At 48.6% G+C, this 14,189-nt stretch overlaps 1 protein-coding gene across 1 annotated transcript; it reads right to left on the bottom strand.

Annotated features, from left to right (window-relative positions):
- Positions 1–1,172: 1,172 nt before the first annotated feature.
- PGD (phosphogluconate dehydrogenase) lies at positions 1,173–13,649 on the bottom strand. Its single transcript, XM_010149115.1, has 12 exons — positions 13,570–13,649; positions 12,952–13,131; positions 12,754–12,819; positions 11,623–11,741; positions 10,520–10,589; positions 10,041–10,175; positions 9,023–9,212; positions 5,561–5,691; positions 4,926–5,059; positions 4,472–4,571; positions 2,385–2,507; positions 1,173–1,475 (listed from the first exon to the last, which is right to left on the bottom strand). The coding sequence occupies exons 1-12, from the start codon at positions 13,612–13,614 to the stop codon at positions 1,356–1,358; spliced, it is 1,413 nt and encodes a 470-aa protein (XP_010147417.1). The 5' UTR covers positions 13,615–13,649; the 3' UTR covers positions 1,173–1,355.
- Between the last annotated feature and the right edge of the window lie 540 nt (positions 13,650–14,189).

The following is a 14,189-nucleotide window of genomic DNA, read 5'->3' as shown; positions in this document are numbered from 1 at the left end:
AAGGACATCAGCTGCTGTGCCCACCCCCTCCCCTCAGCCCCCCGGCCTTCAGCTCAAATCAGGTCAGAGAACAAGCACCGCGCCGGCTGCACCCAGCAAGGCACAGCCCGCCGACTTCTCAGCGCTGATAGCACACCACGGACAAAAACAGCCTGGTGGGAGTATCCCCTTTTCCCACGTTTTCCCACAACCACAACACCGATGCACATAAACTGGGAAAACTCTCCCTACTCTCCACCCTGGCAGTTTCCAGAACAGCGTTCCTGCTGGAGGACCTACCCCACGAATGCTGGGGCAAACGGACTCCCACAACGCTCACGACCCTCCAGTTATCACTGCTGCCTGCAACCTGTCCCACGTTCAGCTCACAGAATTCCTAAATCTTACACCACAACCTGCAGAAAAGTTGCTTTGAACTGAAAGTCATCTTTTGCTAGTTACACAGGTACTCAACCAAGTAATTGTCATCGCAGAAACAGAGAAAAAATATTAATATAGGAATTGGTGAACAGCACAAAATTTATCACTTGACAGGTTCTGTGGACAAAAAGAGGTAGAGGCACCCCAGTGAATTTTCAGAATCCCCGATGAGGACGGGGATTGCAGGAAGAGGCTATCAAACGGGGCTGACCTCGCATGCCACTGCAGGTGACTTTAACTGCCCCCCAGGAAGAGGGGGCAAAACACCAGGGAGGTCTGGGGAGAAGAGCGCAAGCACAGAGCTAAGGCAACAGTTCATGCCAGAGCTTCGAGCTGGGAAGAGCAGCTGGAGGGAGAGTGGCTTGGTGACAGAAATACCAGCCGTGACACCCCTGAACTACATTCGAGTTTCTCCATGACCCATCCCTTTCACAGCAAACAAACGGCTCGCAGTGTGAGAAGGGGAACACCCGGGAATTCGTCTTTCAGAACCAAGATAGTGCCTGTTATGAACCACCACCAACAACCAAAAAAAGGCCTTTACCTCCCTGGAACCTGATGTAGCGTTACGTGCTGACCGTCTGCTGTTCTCCACTTCAGCAGTTACTGAAATGCAGGCATCTCTATCTCGATCCCTGTGACTTTATGCACTACAATGCAGTAAAAATATTGTAATTTTAGGATGTATTCCCCTAAATACCATGCAGACAGCCAGTTTGGGCCAGCAGCAGCAGAAAGAAAACACCTCAAGGCATTTATAAGCAAATTTATTTAGTTCTTTATATGATATATATATAGATATATATAGGAAATATACCCACAAGTTATTACAAAAGTGTCCAAACACAAGTTCTAGCACAGTACAGTAAAAAGTGGTATTCTAAGAAGAATATCTGAGATCTACAGTATCTTGGCTTCAAGAGGAAGTATTTCCGTTAGACATTGTAGGCAGAAGAAGACACGCTTCCTCCATGGCCTGTCCAGTTAGTATGGATAAACACACCTGGCTTCGATACTAATTCATACGTGTGTGCCCCAAAGTAATCGCGCTGGGCCTAGAAGAAGAACACACACACGCAGAACAGACACATGAATATCACAGTTGCACCTACTGATACTTGACTGCAGGAATACTAGAAATGGGGTCTGACTCCAGTATTACAGCACTCGAAGTTAATCCCATTATTAGCAAAATCACTGCAATGAAACATCTACCAATATCTAGTAATTAAGAGTTCTGTAGAAGGACAAGTCTGTTATTTCTGCGAGGTGCTGATCAAAACAACAGCACTTAAAAAGGTTCAAAGATAGATCTTTATAAAGCATTGTGATTCAAAGATGTTGGTTGACAGACGCACACTACCACATGCTAGGCACTGTCATACCCCTCTCTCTGGTGTTATTTAGGCAGCTATCTCACTGCATTTTACTGCCAGAATGTCAGGGTTAACAGAATTCTATTAGACAAACTATGCTTTTACCCTGATGGTGTTGGAGTGATCAGGACATACTCCATCATGGCCTTCAGACCAGTATTTAAAGAGAACCATGATGGAGAAGAGGAGGCTCCAGGGAGACCTTACTGCAGCCTTCCAGTACCTGAAGGGGCTACAAGGAAGCTGGGGGGGACTTTTTACAAGGGCCTGTAGTGACAGGACAAGGGGTAATGGGGTTAAATTGAAAGTGGGGAGGTTTAGGTTAGATATCAGGAAGAAGCTCGTCACACAGAGGGTGGGGAGGCACTGGGACAGGTTGCCCAGAGAAGCTGTGGATGCCCCCTCCCTGGGAGTGTCCAAGGCCAGGCTGGATGAGGCTGGGAGCAACCTGGTCTAGTGGAAGGTGGCCCTGCCCAGGGCAGGGGGGTTGGAACCGGATGATCTTTAAGGTCCCTTCCACCCCAAACCAGTCTGTGATTCTATGATTCTATATTTCAGAAGATCTGCTGCACTATGTCAGGGACCCACCTGAATCAGGTTAGCCGGCAGTACTTCATGCCTGTATCCATCATAAAAAGAAAGTGCTGTAGTGAAGCAGGGCATGGGGATACCAATCTGCACTCCAGTACTGATCACGCGTCGCCAGGAGTCCTGGGGGAGAGGAGAAAAGAAATAACTCATCAGTGCTTGCTCAGAGGTGTGTGCAGGCATACGAACTATTCTAGCACAACAGCGTGTGCTGTTTCACCTTACAGAAAACCCAGTGACCACACCTCAGCAAACCAGCAGTGAATTCCTGATTCTGTATAAACAAACTTGATCCAAAATAATGGCAATCAGACAGAGTTAGCAAACAGGACAACAGAAGCGCAGGCATACACTTCACATGCAATCAAGCCACAGCCTCCGGGGAGGATGCCTTTCTTTCACACAGCCTGTGCCTCCCTGACGCCTGGAGACAGTGGGGAACATGCTGAGGCATCTCCGGGAGCTCTAACCAAGCACAAAGCCTGCCCAAGGGCGTGAGAGGTCAGCACCGCACTTCAGACCGTCGCGGATTATCCTCATTTCAACTGTACATCTGATTTAGTAACCTGCATGGAACGCTCAGCTTTCGTTAAAATAATTATTAATGATAACATACGACTTCTTTGTTGGCCAGATAATCTGGTTTTAGTTCTGCCTGTCAGCTCTGTACAAATCAGGACAGTGTTTGGACAGACCTAGGTCAGATGAATGCTGGATCTGGAGCACTGTTGTTTCGGTGCTGCTGCAAACAACGGCAACAGAACCGAGCCTGACATGCCATACAACTGAAATCCAAGCGTACGGCAGGCACCGGGCACGGGGCAGTGATGAGCATGTTCACACAGGCTAGACATTTTTTCCTGACATCGTGGTTCTTCTGAATCACTAGATTTCTGCCTAAGGCTCTTCTGTAATAGTGAAACGGCAACCTTGCCTTTCCAGCAGTAGAATCACAGAATCACAGACTGGTTGGGGTTGGAAGGGACCTTAAAGATCATCTAGTTCCACCCCCCCTGCCATGGGCAGGGACACCTTCCACTAGACCAGGTTGCTCCAAGCCTCATCCAGCCTGGCCTTGGACACTTCCAGGGATGGGGCATCCACAGCTTCTCTGGGCAACCTGTCCCACTGCCTCCCCACCCTCTCCAGGAAGAACTTCTTCCTGATATCTAACCTAAACCTCCCCACTTTCAATTTAAACCCGTTACCCCCTGTCCTGTCACTACAGGCCCTTGTAAAAAGTCCCCCCCAGCCCCCTTGTAGCCCCTTCAGGTACTGGAAGGTGCTATAAGGTCTCCCCGGAGCCTTCCCTTCTCCAGGCTGAACCCCCCAACTCTCCCAACCTGTCCCCATAGCAGAGGTGCTCCAGCCCTCGGAGCATCCCCGTGGCCTCCTCTGGACTCGCTCCAACCTGTCTATATCCTTCTGATGTTGAGGGCTCCACAGCTTGGCTAGCATCAAAGAGACGAACCGTGACACAAGAGGGACTATTTGTTCACTTGCTCCTGTACTCTCTTCGGGTTGACAGTACAAGTACACCTTGCAACATTACACGAGACCTCAGTTCACCACTTGACTTATCTGGATGCTGATTCAGAAAGTAATGCAAGCCTCTTTTTACTCCATTTAGAACCAACATTCTCCAACTTTCTGACCAAACAGAGGCAAGAGGCATTTGCAGGATGGACAGGTCACCAACCCTGGTGTCTGGCAAAATTTGAATTTGCATCTCAGCACAGCCTACTTCATCACAGTGACTTTCTTGTTTGATTTCAACTAGCTCCAACCGTGGAGTTTCTTGGCCTGATCCCGCTTTGTTCGATGAAAAAAGGGTACCTTGAAGCTGTAATGAATTCCTACAACCGTACATTATGTGCGTACAGACACACATACACAGCCCCAAAGAGCTTAAGGGTTGTCAGAGGTCACTGGGATTAAGTATGCTATGTAAATAGGTTTCAAGGATGTTCTCTACCTTTTCGTTTTTCAGTCTAAATATACTTGTGAAGGAAACTCCTGAGAAAGCAGCTGAAGAAGTCCAGACTGTAAATTACTGTTTTTATGCTCTTCCTTCCTTGGAAACTCACCTGACAGTTTTCAACAGCCGTCTTAAAGAAATTATCCAACAGCAAATTCTGAAGCTGGGGGTTTCGATCAAAGGCATCTTTGATTTTTCCCAGGAACACACTAGGCAGAACACATGTAAACCAAGAATAAAATTTCACAGCTTCCAATAAAGGCCCAGAATCCAAAACTTACAGTGCCAAAATTTGTCTCAGCCAGACACAGATTCCAAACACTGTGAAAGATGCAAACAAAACAAAGACCAAAGAAAATCTGCAATAGCTACAGGACCAGAAAATCAGCTTCATCTGGTACCGTTCAGTGTTGTCTGCAGAAACAGCCTCTCAGTATCTGATCAGCAGATTACCTCCATGGATTTTCCAAGAAAATCTCTAGGCTTACGAGTCTAGCACCACATAAGCTAAACTGCCTGCTCTTCTCCCCTCAGCAACTAAATTACCTCCTCATGGTAATTACCTTCTGATGATGCAGCCTCCCCTCCACATCAGCGCAATGCCACCGTAATTCAGTGTCCAGCCAAACTCCTTGGCTGCTTGTCTCAGCAGCATGAAGCCTTGAGCGTATGAGATAATCTTGGAAGCATAGAGGGCCTAAAAATAAACAGATTTACATTCCAAGTGAAGTCCCACAAAATTGAACGAGAAACCTCACAGTCTCCATGCTTTGTTTAGTCCACATGTTATCAGGGTTGAGTACAGTAGCCACATTCCAGCTATCTGAGAAACAAAATATCCTTTCCAATTGTTGGAAGGCTTGATCTCAACAGAGATCGAGAGCTATTATCCCCATTTCAGACAGAGGAGTGTTGGGGGGCAAAAAATGTAAACTCCTGTGCATGAATTACGACCTCTGCACCCCAGCTAATTGTCGTTGCCCACTGTGGCTTGGACTTGAATTCCTTCATGAATTCTTTGGTCAGGAAAGGCACCAGATCATGCTCTGTGGGCACCAGTAGGCAACGCACAGTGGGAAAGCAGGAGCCAACTGTCACGGAATGTAAACACAAGAGCTCCTCACCAGGGTTTACAGCACCCGAAACCTGCTCGGAGGTGCAGCTTTAATTCAGTACTCGGGCAAGCACAGTGACTCACCTTGCGTATGTCCTCCAGAAAGGCCTTCTTGTTCCCGCTGAATTGGGTCATTTTAGGCCCATCCAGCAGCTTGCTGGCCTGTACTCTCTCATCCTTGAGGGAAGACAGGCACCGTGCAAACACAGCTTCACCTTTAAGTATGGTAGGAAAAGGTGGAGAGTTAGAAAGTTCAGCATCACTGTTAAGGTTCGAGATACCCGTCCTTGGGCACACAGTGACAGAGCCACTGGATGATGAGCCACATACACACTGAAACAGAGTCATGTGGGAAGAGAGGTGTACAAATTAATTATTTCATCAGCATTACTGAGGGACCAAACTGCCAGTCAGCAAAACCATTGGGTAAATATTGACTGATACAGCTTTTAAAGGACAAAGAAAAAGAAAATCTACAAGTCACCCACATGAAAATTTATCCTCAGTAACATCCACCTGCTCTTGGTTTTAATAATTTAGAATCACAGACTGGTTTGGGTTGGAAGGGACCTTAAAGACCATCTAGTTCCACCCCCCCTGCCATGGGCAGGGACACCTTCCACTAGACCAGGTTGCTCCAAGCCTCATCCAGCCTGGCCTTGGACACTTCCAGGGATGGGGCATCCACAGCTTCTCTGGGCAACCTGTCCCACTGCCTCCCCACCCTCTCCAGGAAGAATTTCTTCCTGATATCTAAACCTCCCCACTTCCAATTTAAACCCGTTACCCCTTGTCCTGTCACTACAGGCCCTTGTAAAAAGTCCCCCCCAGCTTCCCTGTAGCCCCTTCAGGCACTGGAAGGGGCTATAAGATCTCCCCGGACCCTTCCCTCCTCCAGGCTGAACAAGCCCAACTCTCCCAGCCTGTCCCCATGGCAGAGGGGCTCCAGCCCTCGGAGCATCTCCGTGGCCTCCTCTGGACTCGCTCCAACCTGTCTATATCCTTACGCTGAGAGCTCCCCAGCTGGATGCAGCACTCCAGGTGGGGTCTCACAAGAGCAGAGTAGAGGGAGAGAAAATTTACTCTACACTCTCTTCCTACCTATAAAAGACGGGCAGTGTTGCACCGCAGTCTAGGGACAGGCAAGGCTGAAGACTTCACTAGTTACTGTAGCGTGGTTTGAAGATAAAAGGCTGTTGCATAACTGCCATCTCACATTAACTAGATGTGCTTGGAAATACACAGGCAAAGTCAGAGCAATTAAACTCAAGAATAAACCAGCACATTAACTTATCAGAGGACATAAGCTTTACAAATCTGGTAGGCCCATAACACTAGTATTCAGAAGCCCGTAAGAAAGTTTTATAACATCACTAAGCAGGTTACTAAATGTCATTTGCCAGGGCTAAGGAGTTTGCCAGGCAGGATCTTCAGCTCCTACAGAGAAAGCCGGAACGCCAAGCTCTTGATCTGGCTCAGTCAATTCCTAATCACGCTGGTTTAAGTTGCCCTTATTTGCAATTGAAGACAGTGGTGTTAAATGGAAAAAAGCAAAGGAGTTTCTTTTCCAGTATCTAATAAAAGGAAAGCAATTAAGTTTATTATAGTCTTCATAGAGACCTTTTCTTCCACCTTTTAAGTGAGTCGTGAATTACAAAAGAAAAAAAACCCCAAAACGCCCGACTCAAAAAACGCCGGAAACAAACCAACCAAAATAAAAAGATGAATGGGCGATGTTTTCACAAGATTCTGGATCCTCCCTGCAGCAGGACTAACAGACCGCATCAAAGTCCAAACTGGCTCCTCTCTATTTCTGCAAAAACTTCCTTCTAGACCGGGAAGAGGTGTGGGGGGAAACCAGGAAAAAGGAGTAGCATGACTCTGTCTTTACAGGCAGCAGTCTGCAAGTCACGCTTACGCAATAAAACCACACGCACAGAGCAACTGCCCCAAGAACAGCCATGTTTGCACAAGGGCTGTTGCACACACTTCCCTATCAACTCCTCATTACCTAACAATGCTCCCCCGGCATCGCAGAGGGCTAATTAGGGAGTGTTTCCTCCACCCCTGATCTCTGCAAGAACCCCAGCAAGGGGGAATATTAACAGCACGAGCGAAAACCACTGTTGTTTCAAGCCAAAGACAAAAGCTGTAGGAGAACATTAACACAATTTGCAAAACTTGTTTGGTAAAAACACGTTGTTGGAACGCAGCCCCGTTTCTCTGCTGTCACTGCCCTTGCTCTCTTTCCAGCTACTGAACACAGTTTTTCTTGTCTTCTAATACAACAGCACTTGGCCAGTAAAGGCAAAAGAGGTAGAGAAAGCACGAAATTGAAAGCAAACTGAGAGCGAACAACCTGTTGGGTAAACTGATTTACCCAACGCGCACGTCCACACCGGACCCGCGGTGAGAGAGCACTCTGAACATGCTGCAGAAGGATTACAACTCCTGTGTCACAACTCCCTTCAGAGGTTAGGTAAAAGGGTAGGTAGCAAGACTGCTGGGTATTATGGCAGCAGGTAAATTCTTACACTTTAGGGATGCAATTCAAAGCAATTACAAAACCCATTTCCGTCATCTTAGTTTGGCCTTTGGATCAGAAGCCTTCCAACCACAAAACAAACCCCAGCAGCAGCCCAGAGCATGTAAAGAAACACACCACAGTCAACGGCTGCGCTGGAGAAACAGCAGCCACCACCACAGGGTAGCAGTCTGCCGCTGCTCCGAAACGATCCGTGCTCCTCAACCCAAAATACAGTCTGAGCTTCGTGTTCCTCTTTATAGTCACCTAATGCTGGGTTAGCCACGGTATCCTGAAACACAGGAGACTTCAGCACGTATCTGAAAATAAATCTTATGCCTTCAGAGAAGTCGGAGTACACATCAAGCAGTGGTTAAGCAGCAAGGTTTTGAGGGTGTCCTCTCTGTGCCCCCTCCCCAAAAAAATAAACCAAAAGCAACCAAAACAAAAGAGTTCTTTATAGTCACCTAATGCTGGGTTAGCCACGGTATCCTGAAACACAGGAGACTTCAGCACGTATCTGAAAATAAATCTTATGCCTTCAGAGAAGTCGGAGTACACATCAAGCAGTGGTTAAGCAGCAAGGTTTTGAGGGTGTCCTCTCTGTGCCCCCTCCCCAAAAAAATAAACCAAAACCAACCAAAACAAAAGAGGTTTTTAAGGCTATGATGGGATTTGGAGCAGCAGATGAGGTGGAGGGTTACTGAGAGACATGTTGCCTCAATCCAGCATGGCAATTCTACATTCACCTGTCACCAAGCCATCACCAGCACTGCGAAGATATCAGGGACAAAGGCACGGTAACAGCGCTACCGACGTTGGAGAAACAAGGTAAAAACCAGCCCAGCAAAGAAAAACAGGCCCAGCTCTCAAGGGCAGAAATACGGCAACAGCTACACCTAGAAGAGCCTCTTCTGCAAGCCAAGCCCTAGTGTGAGCTCAGACTACCTACTACCACGCTCCCTACTGCGGTGCGATACACGCAGGTAGGAAAGACAAGGCCCGACTGAAGAACCAGTTACCTATGAGTGTGACAGGGACTCCATATTCCAGGGCGGAAATGGCTGTCCACTTTCCTGTGCCTTTTTGTCCTGCGCTGTCCTTGATCTTTGGGAGGAGGTATTTGCCGTCGCTGTCTTTGAATCTGAGAATGTTGGCTGTGATTTCGATCAGGAAAGAGTCCAACTCTGTCTTATTCCATTCCTCAAATACCTGCAAGAGGAGAAAAAAGTATATATATATATATACACACCCTCCAATTTACTATGCATCTACTAGATATATCAACTGATTTACTGGTATATGGGCAGACATATATGCATATCTGTATACATACAGAAGGGGTTATCCTACCTCAGTTACTCGGCACTGACACCCTGCCACACCTACCAATGACTTCAGCACTGCTGAAAGGCCATTGTGCGGGAGCCTGCACTGGAAGGAGCACGCCCCAGGCTCAGATCTGCCCATCTCCAACTGGGAAGGCAGGAGCATGGCCCATCATCACGGGCACTGAAGGCTGGAAACACAACTGCTCTATCGAGGCACATCACACTTACTGACTTCCTCCAGCAAGGTCTCTGCAAGATTTGCCTGCTTGATTGTAACGCTCAATGTTTTAGTAGCTTTCTTTCAAGCAAGGCAATTCATCTCTCTACACAGGAAGGTGCTTCCTGCGTAGAAATCAACTGTAGAACGGGACAACTTCCATAAACATTCAGGTGTACATGCTTGCTCCTCCCTATCTCATTTGAAGCTCAGGAATATTGTCCGCTGTCCCTGGCAGAAGGCACGTCAGAAAAATTGACTTCATGTACATAGAGCAGCTTTCCCCAAGCCCCGCTGCCCCCATCAACGGCAGACAGCCACCGCGGCTCAAGGAGGCACATCCAGGCTGGATGTGGCTTTGAGCAACCTGGTCTAGTGGAAGGTGTCCCTGCCCATGGCAGGGGGGTTGGAACTGGATGATCTTTAAGGTCCCTTCCAACCCAAACCATTCCATGGTTCTATGATTCTATGACACGAAAAACTGCAGATCACCTTGGACATCTCATCATGCTCCATGCCCGCCACGTCCTTCATCAGGTGATAGGCCTCACAGATCAGCTGCATGTCGCCATATTCGATCCCATTGTGCACCATCTTCACAAAGTGCCCAGCGCCCTCATCTCCTACCTGTCAGGAAACATCAAAAACCGCCGTCAGCAACAGTGCTGCCACCACTTCTGGAGTTTCATGCCTGCTATGTCTTCCTTCCGCCTGAAGGAAGGAAGCCCAGCGCTAACTGAAAACGCTGTGGGTCACAGACCCACCTAGCACCCCCCGCACACGACGCAGCCACAGAACGCTGTCCTTCCACGGTCTAGGATAAGCTATCCGAGCTGGCAGATTTGACCTGAATGCCAGCAGCCAGAAAACGAACCCGCTCAGTAAGCACAAACACGCAGGAGCTTCAGCAACCAAACCACCTACGGACGGATCTAACCACACGGTAAGGTCAGTATCAAATAAATATTTACCCAGTCACAACAGGGTTCCCCAGATCCCACTTTAGCAGCAATGCTTTGAAATATGTTCTTGATGTGGGGCCTGTGAGGAGAAATAATATGCCTCAGCAGACAGGCAGAGGGCAAACAAAATCCCGTTCTGTTCTATAGCCACAAGAAAAATCCAGGATGAGCTGGAGGAGGAGAGGGAAGGAGGGAAGAAACTCCATGACTGCAAGTCAGGATAGCCGTTTGCATGACTGCAGTAATTAGGAGCTTTTGTCACTGCCAGGCTCCCCAGGGGCAGCGCACTGCGTAGCCAACAGGAAAGCATTACACAACGCCAAGGTTGGAGCAACCCGAAGTGACCACCGGAAAAGGAGCACGGGGCGGCACGCGGGGCAGCGGCAAAGTTCGGGCAAGGGTGGCAGGAGTTGTCTTTGCTGGGATCTCTGTGGGAAAAAGATGCTCAGCCAGCAGATTACCCGTATGTTGTTTCTGGTTTGTGAGGGGCTAATACAAAGGGACGGGCACTTAAGAGATTCCAAAGCTCAGGGAAAGCCTGGACACAGCTTTTCTCTCTGTAGATGTTGAAAGAATGAGCACCAGGGATAAAGTCTAATACTGATGCACAGTCCTTTACGGGAGTGCCGAAGAGCAGGGCAGCGTGGCAGAACCTTGCACAGACACTAATGCATGTAACAGTCAGTACCAACCTTTTGTAACCTGTGTCACTGCAGACATGTTTGCTGCTGCCTGTTTCACCGGTAACAGCTTTCCAAGGGTACAGCCTGCCCCCACCCCAAATCATGACCAAGAAACAGGACTTGTTTAAAATTTAAGCAAAATTCCTTTCTCTCCAGCACACATTTCTCCCTTCAGATTTCTGTAAGTACTACTTTTGCCTGCAAGTTCCTGAAGAAAAATCTGCCGTTGTTTTGCCTGCCGTGAAAGCTCAGCCCCGCCCCATGACCCCAGCTAGGCTGAGAAATCTTGAGCCTTGAGGAAGTGAGATGGCAACATATCTTGTTCTCTCTGCACCCACGCCCTCCTCCTTCCCTCCCTTGGCTCTCAACGTGAACAGAAGACGATTGTTGCAGAGGGTTCTGAAGAAGGATATACCAGCTCATGCTTACCAGGCTTCTTTGGCTCCTCCTGGCATGAGTGAAGGACCGTATCTGGCACCCTCCTCTCCACCACTAACACCGCTTCCGACAAATAAGATGCCCTTTTCCTGTAGTTCCTTACAACGCCTCTGGAACAAAGAGCAGAGCAGCACTGTCTCATTTCTTTTTTTATGCCAGAGCCTTGCAGACAAAGCTTAGCCATTCAGACCTACGTTGGGTTTTCAGTTCTGCTTTGGACAGGCTAGAAGACAGTCCCAGAGAAAGCCTGTACATAGAGCAAAGTCAACACGAGGAAACTTCCTGTTGCTCTGACATGGATCCCTGCAAAAGAGACACGCTGAGAACACAGCGCAGCGGGTAGAAAAGGGCAGTACCGAGGCTGGAAAAGGCTCGGAATTAAGCGTCAGGTGATACATGCTGTGTGCAAAGATGTGGGGGAGGCAGATTAGGAGTTGCCAAGTTCACTGCAGAGCGAAGGTACAGACAGCTCTAAGGGGAACTAATTCCCTCCGAGTGGGAGAGAAACACAGGCCGAGATCCATACGGAGAACTTATGGATCCCAAGTATTAATCCTTATTTAGTCCTATTTTTTACTCTGACATGTCCAAGATCAGGATGCCAAAGCAGAAAGACTAATGCCAGCACCCCTGCTAGGCTCAGACGTACCGATCCAAACACGTTTTCCTGTAATTGTCCCAGATGTGCTACCATAACTCTTACAGTTACAGCCTGCCAACAAGCCGTTTGGTTTGGGGGTGTGCTTGCGCTTGGTTGGGTTTTTCAACAGGTAATTCCTCTGCTGTTTTCATTACCAAGGCAGCAGAAGCGCAGTTCTGTCTCACCGGATTGTTCTGTGGTCATGTAGGACTGAGATATAACCACAAAGCTGTAAGTATCGTTACAATTTTCAAATCTCCCTGAAAACTCTTTCAGATTGTAACAGGAAATTTTCTGAAGACTTTAACCACCACAGGAATTACTTTTTCATAGGCTGCATGATCTAGTTTAGAGAGAGAACTCAGTGTGGCCTTCCCTGAGCAGAGGGGAGATGGCAACTTAATGGCTGACTAGTGTGAGGATCGGAGAAGAAGGAATCATATGTATTTTATTCATCCATTTTGGGTAGAAAACAAGCTTACCGTGGTATCTCTATATTCAGAATTCCCACCATCAATTATGATGTCTCCAGTCTCCAACAACGGCACCTGCCAAAAATAAATCAGCATTTTGGTTTTCTCCATGCGTTCAAAACCTCATTAATAACCAGTAACTGACATCTTCCAGAGGAAACTTCCCCAAAAGACAGCAAGAAGTCACGGGTTGAAGGTCTGCCTCACCAATTTATTGATGAAGTCATCTACTGCACTGCCAGCCTTCACCAGCAAGATGATACGACGGGGCTTCTTTAACTTAGAGACCATCTCTTCCAGGCTGTGAGCACCAATCACTTTTGTTCCCTTGGCCTCATTGGCCAGAAAGTCATCGACTTTGGAAACCGTCCTGTTAAAAGCACAAACCTGGGGGAGCAAGAAACCACGTCAATAAAAGCTGCCAACAGAACAGTCACTGTCGCTCAGGCTACAAATGACATAAGGAAGGTCCATGTCACACGCTCTCCCACCTCCACCTTCCCTAAAGACACAGAGCAGGGATGAACCTGCAGCGCGTCTTCCCAAGTGCCTCGGGAACCTACGGTTAACGGCCAAGCCCAACTGGGACTTCCATGAAGTCCGTAACACACCGGGTGGCCAGCTGAGTACAGGCACGCACCGCTGGTTTTCTCTGGAAACGGGACAAAGGGCAGCCTGGGTTACAACGAAGAGGAGGAACCAACACCCACTAGACCATCACAAAGGGAAAAATCCCAAACCCCGAATAAAATGAAACCCACAAAACGCTCAGCTTCAATTCCAAGTGCTAGCGAGTCAGCTTTTCGAACGTTTTCCTTCACTTACCACGAAGCCATGGTCGTTCATGTTCAAAATAAGGTTCTGACCCATCACAGCCAGCCCAATCAAAGCAATGTCAGCTCTGGAATGCGGAAGAACAGAAACGCCAGGTAAGTCTCCTTAGCACTGACCTCGCACTCGCATCTGCGTCAGGCTGTCCCCAGGCCAGCGCAGCCCTTTCTCACAGGCTCTGAACGGACCCTGTGGGTATTGCAGCAGATCCCTGTGGCCCCCCGTCAGGTCAGCGGGCAGAGCGGAGGGCATCAGGTCACCGAGATCCATCCCAGCTACCAAGACACGACCCGTAGTTACTCCGTACGGGGCGTAAAGCGAGTGACTCGGTCACCGATGGACCCAGCTCTATCGCAGCTCCGTTTGTAACAGCTGCCACACGTCCCGTCGAAGCACCACACCGTTCTGCTTCTGCAACGCGGGCTGTCTCGGACTTGGGGGGAGCAAAGGAAAAGAGGGAAGCGGGGTGTTCTGCCTGGTTCGGCTTGCAAGAGGCATGGCACCGCCCGGCCGACTCCTGTTCCTCGGGCCAGGGACAGCTCTCCGGCCTCACGGACACAACTCCAGACTGACTGCTCCCGGGTTCCGCCCAAGAACCTCTCAGCCGAGCCCCT

Source organism: Eurypyga helias, unplaced genomic scaffold (genome assembly GCF_000690775.1).
Source record: "Eurypyga helias isolate BGI_N326 unplaced genomic scaffold, ASM69077v1 scaffold40323, whole genome shotgun sequence".
In the NCBI taxonomy this organism is placed as follows: Eukaryota; Metazoa; Chordata; class Aves; order Eurypygiformes; family Eurypygidae; genus Eurypyga; species Eurypyga helias.
The sequence above is the reverse complement of the archived record's forward strand: the minus strand, read 5'-3'. Positions and strand labels throughout refer to the sequence as shown.

What these genes read in the sequence shown, in the direction of transcription:
- PGD (XM_010149115.1), bottom strand. Translation starts at nt 13,614, where the DNA reads ATGGGTCAGAACCTTATTTTGAACATGAACGACCATGGCTTCGTG. An exon ending in GGAGGAGCCAAAGAAGCCTG is followed by an intron (nt 10,590 to 11,622) that starts GTAAGCATGAGC and finishes TTCTCCTCACAG; the next exon opens with GCCCCACATCAAGAACATAT. An exon ending in TGCCGGCTAACCTGATTCAG is followed by an intron (nt 1,476 to 2,384) that starts GTGGGTCCCTGA and finishes TTCTTCTTCTAG; the next exon opens with GCCCAGCGCGATTACTTTGG.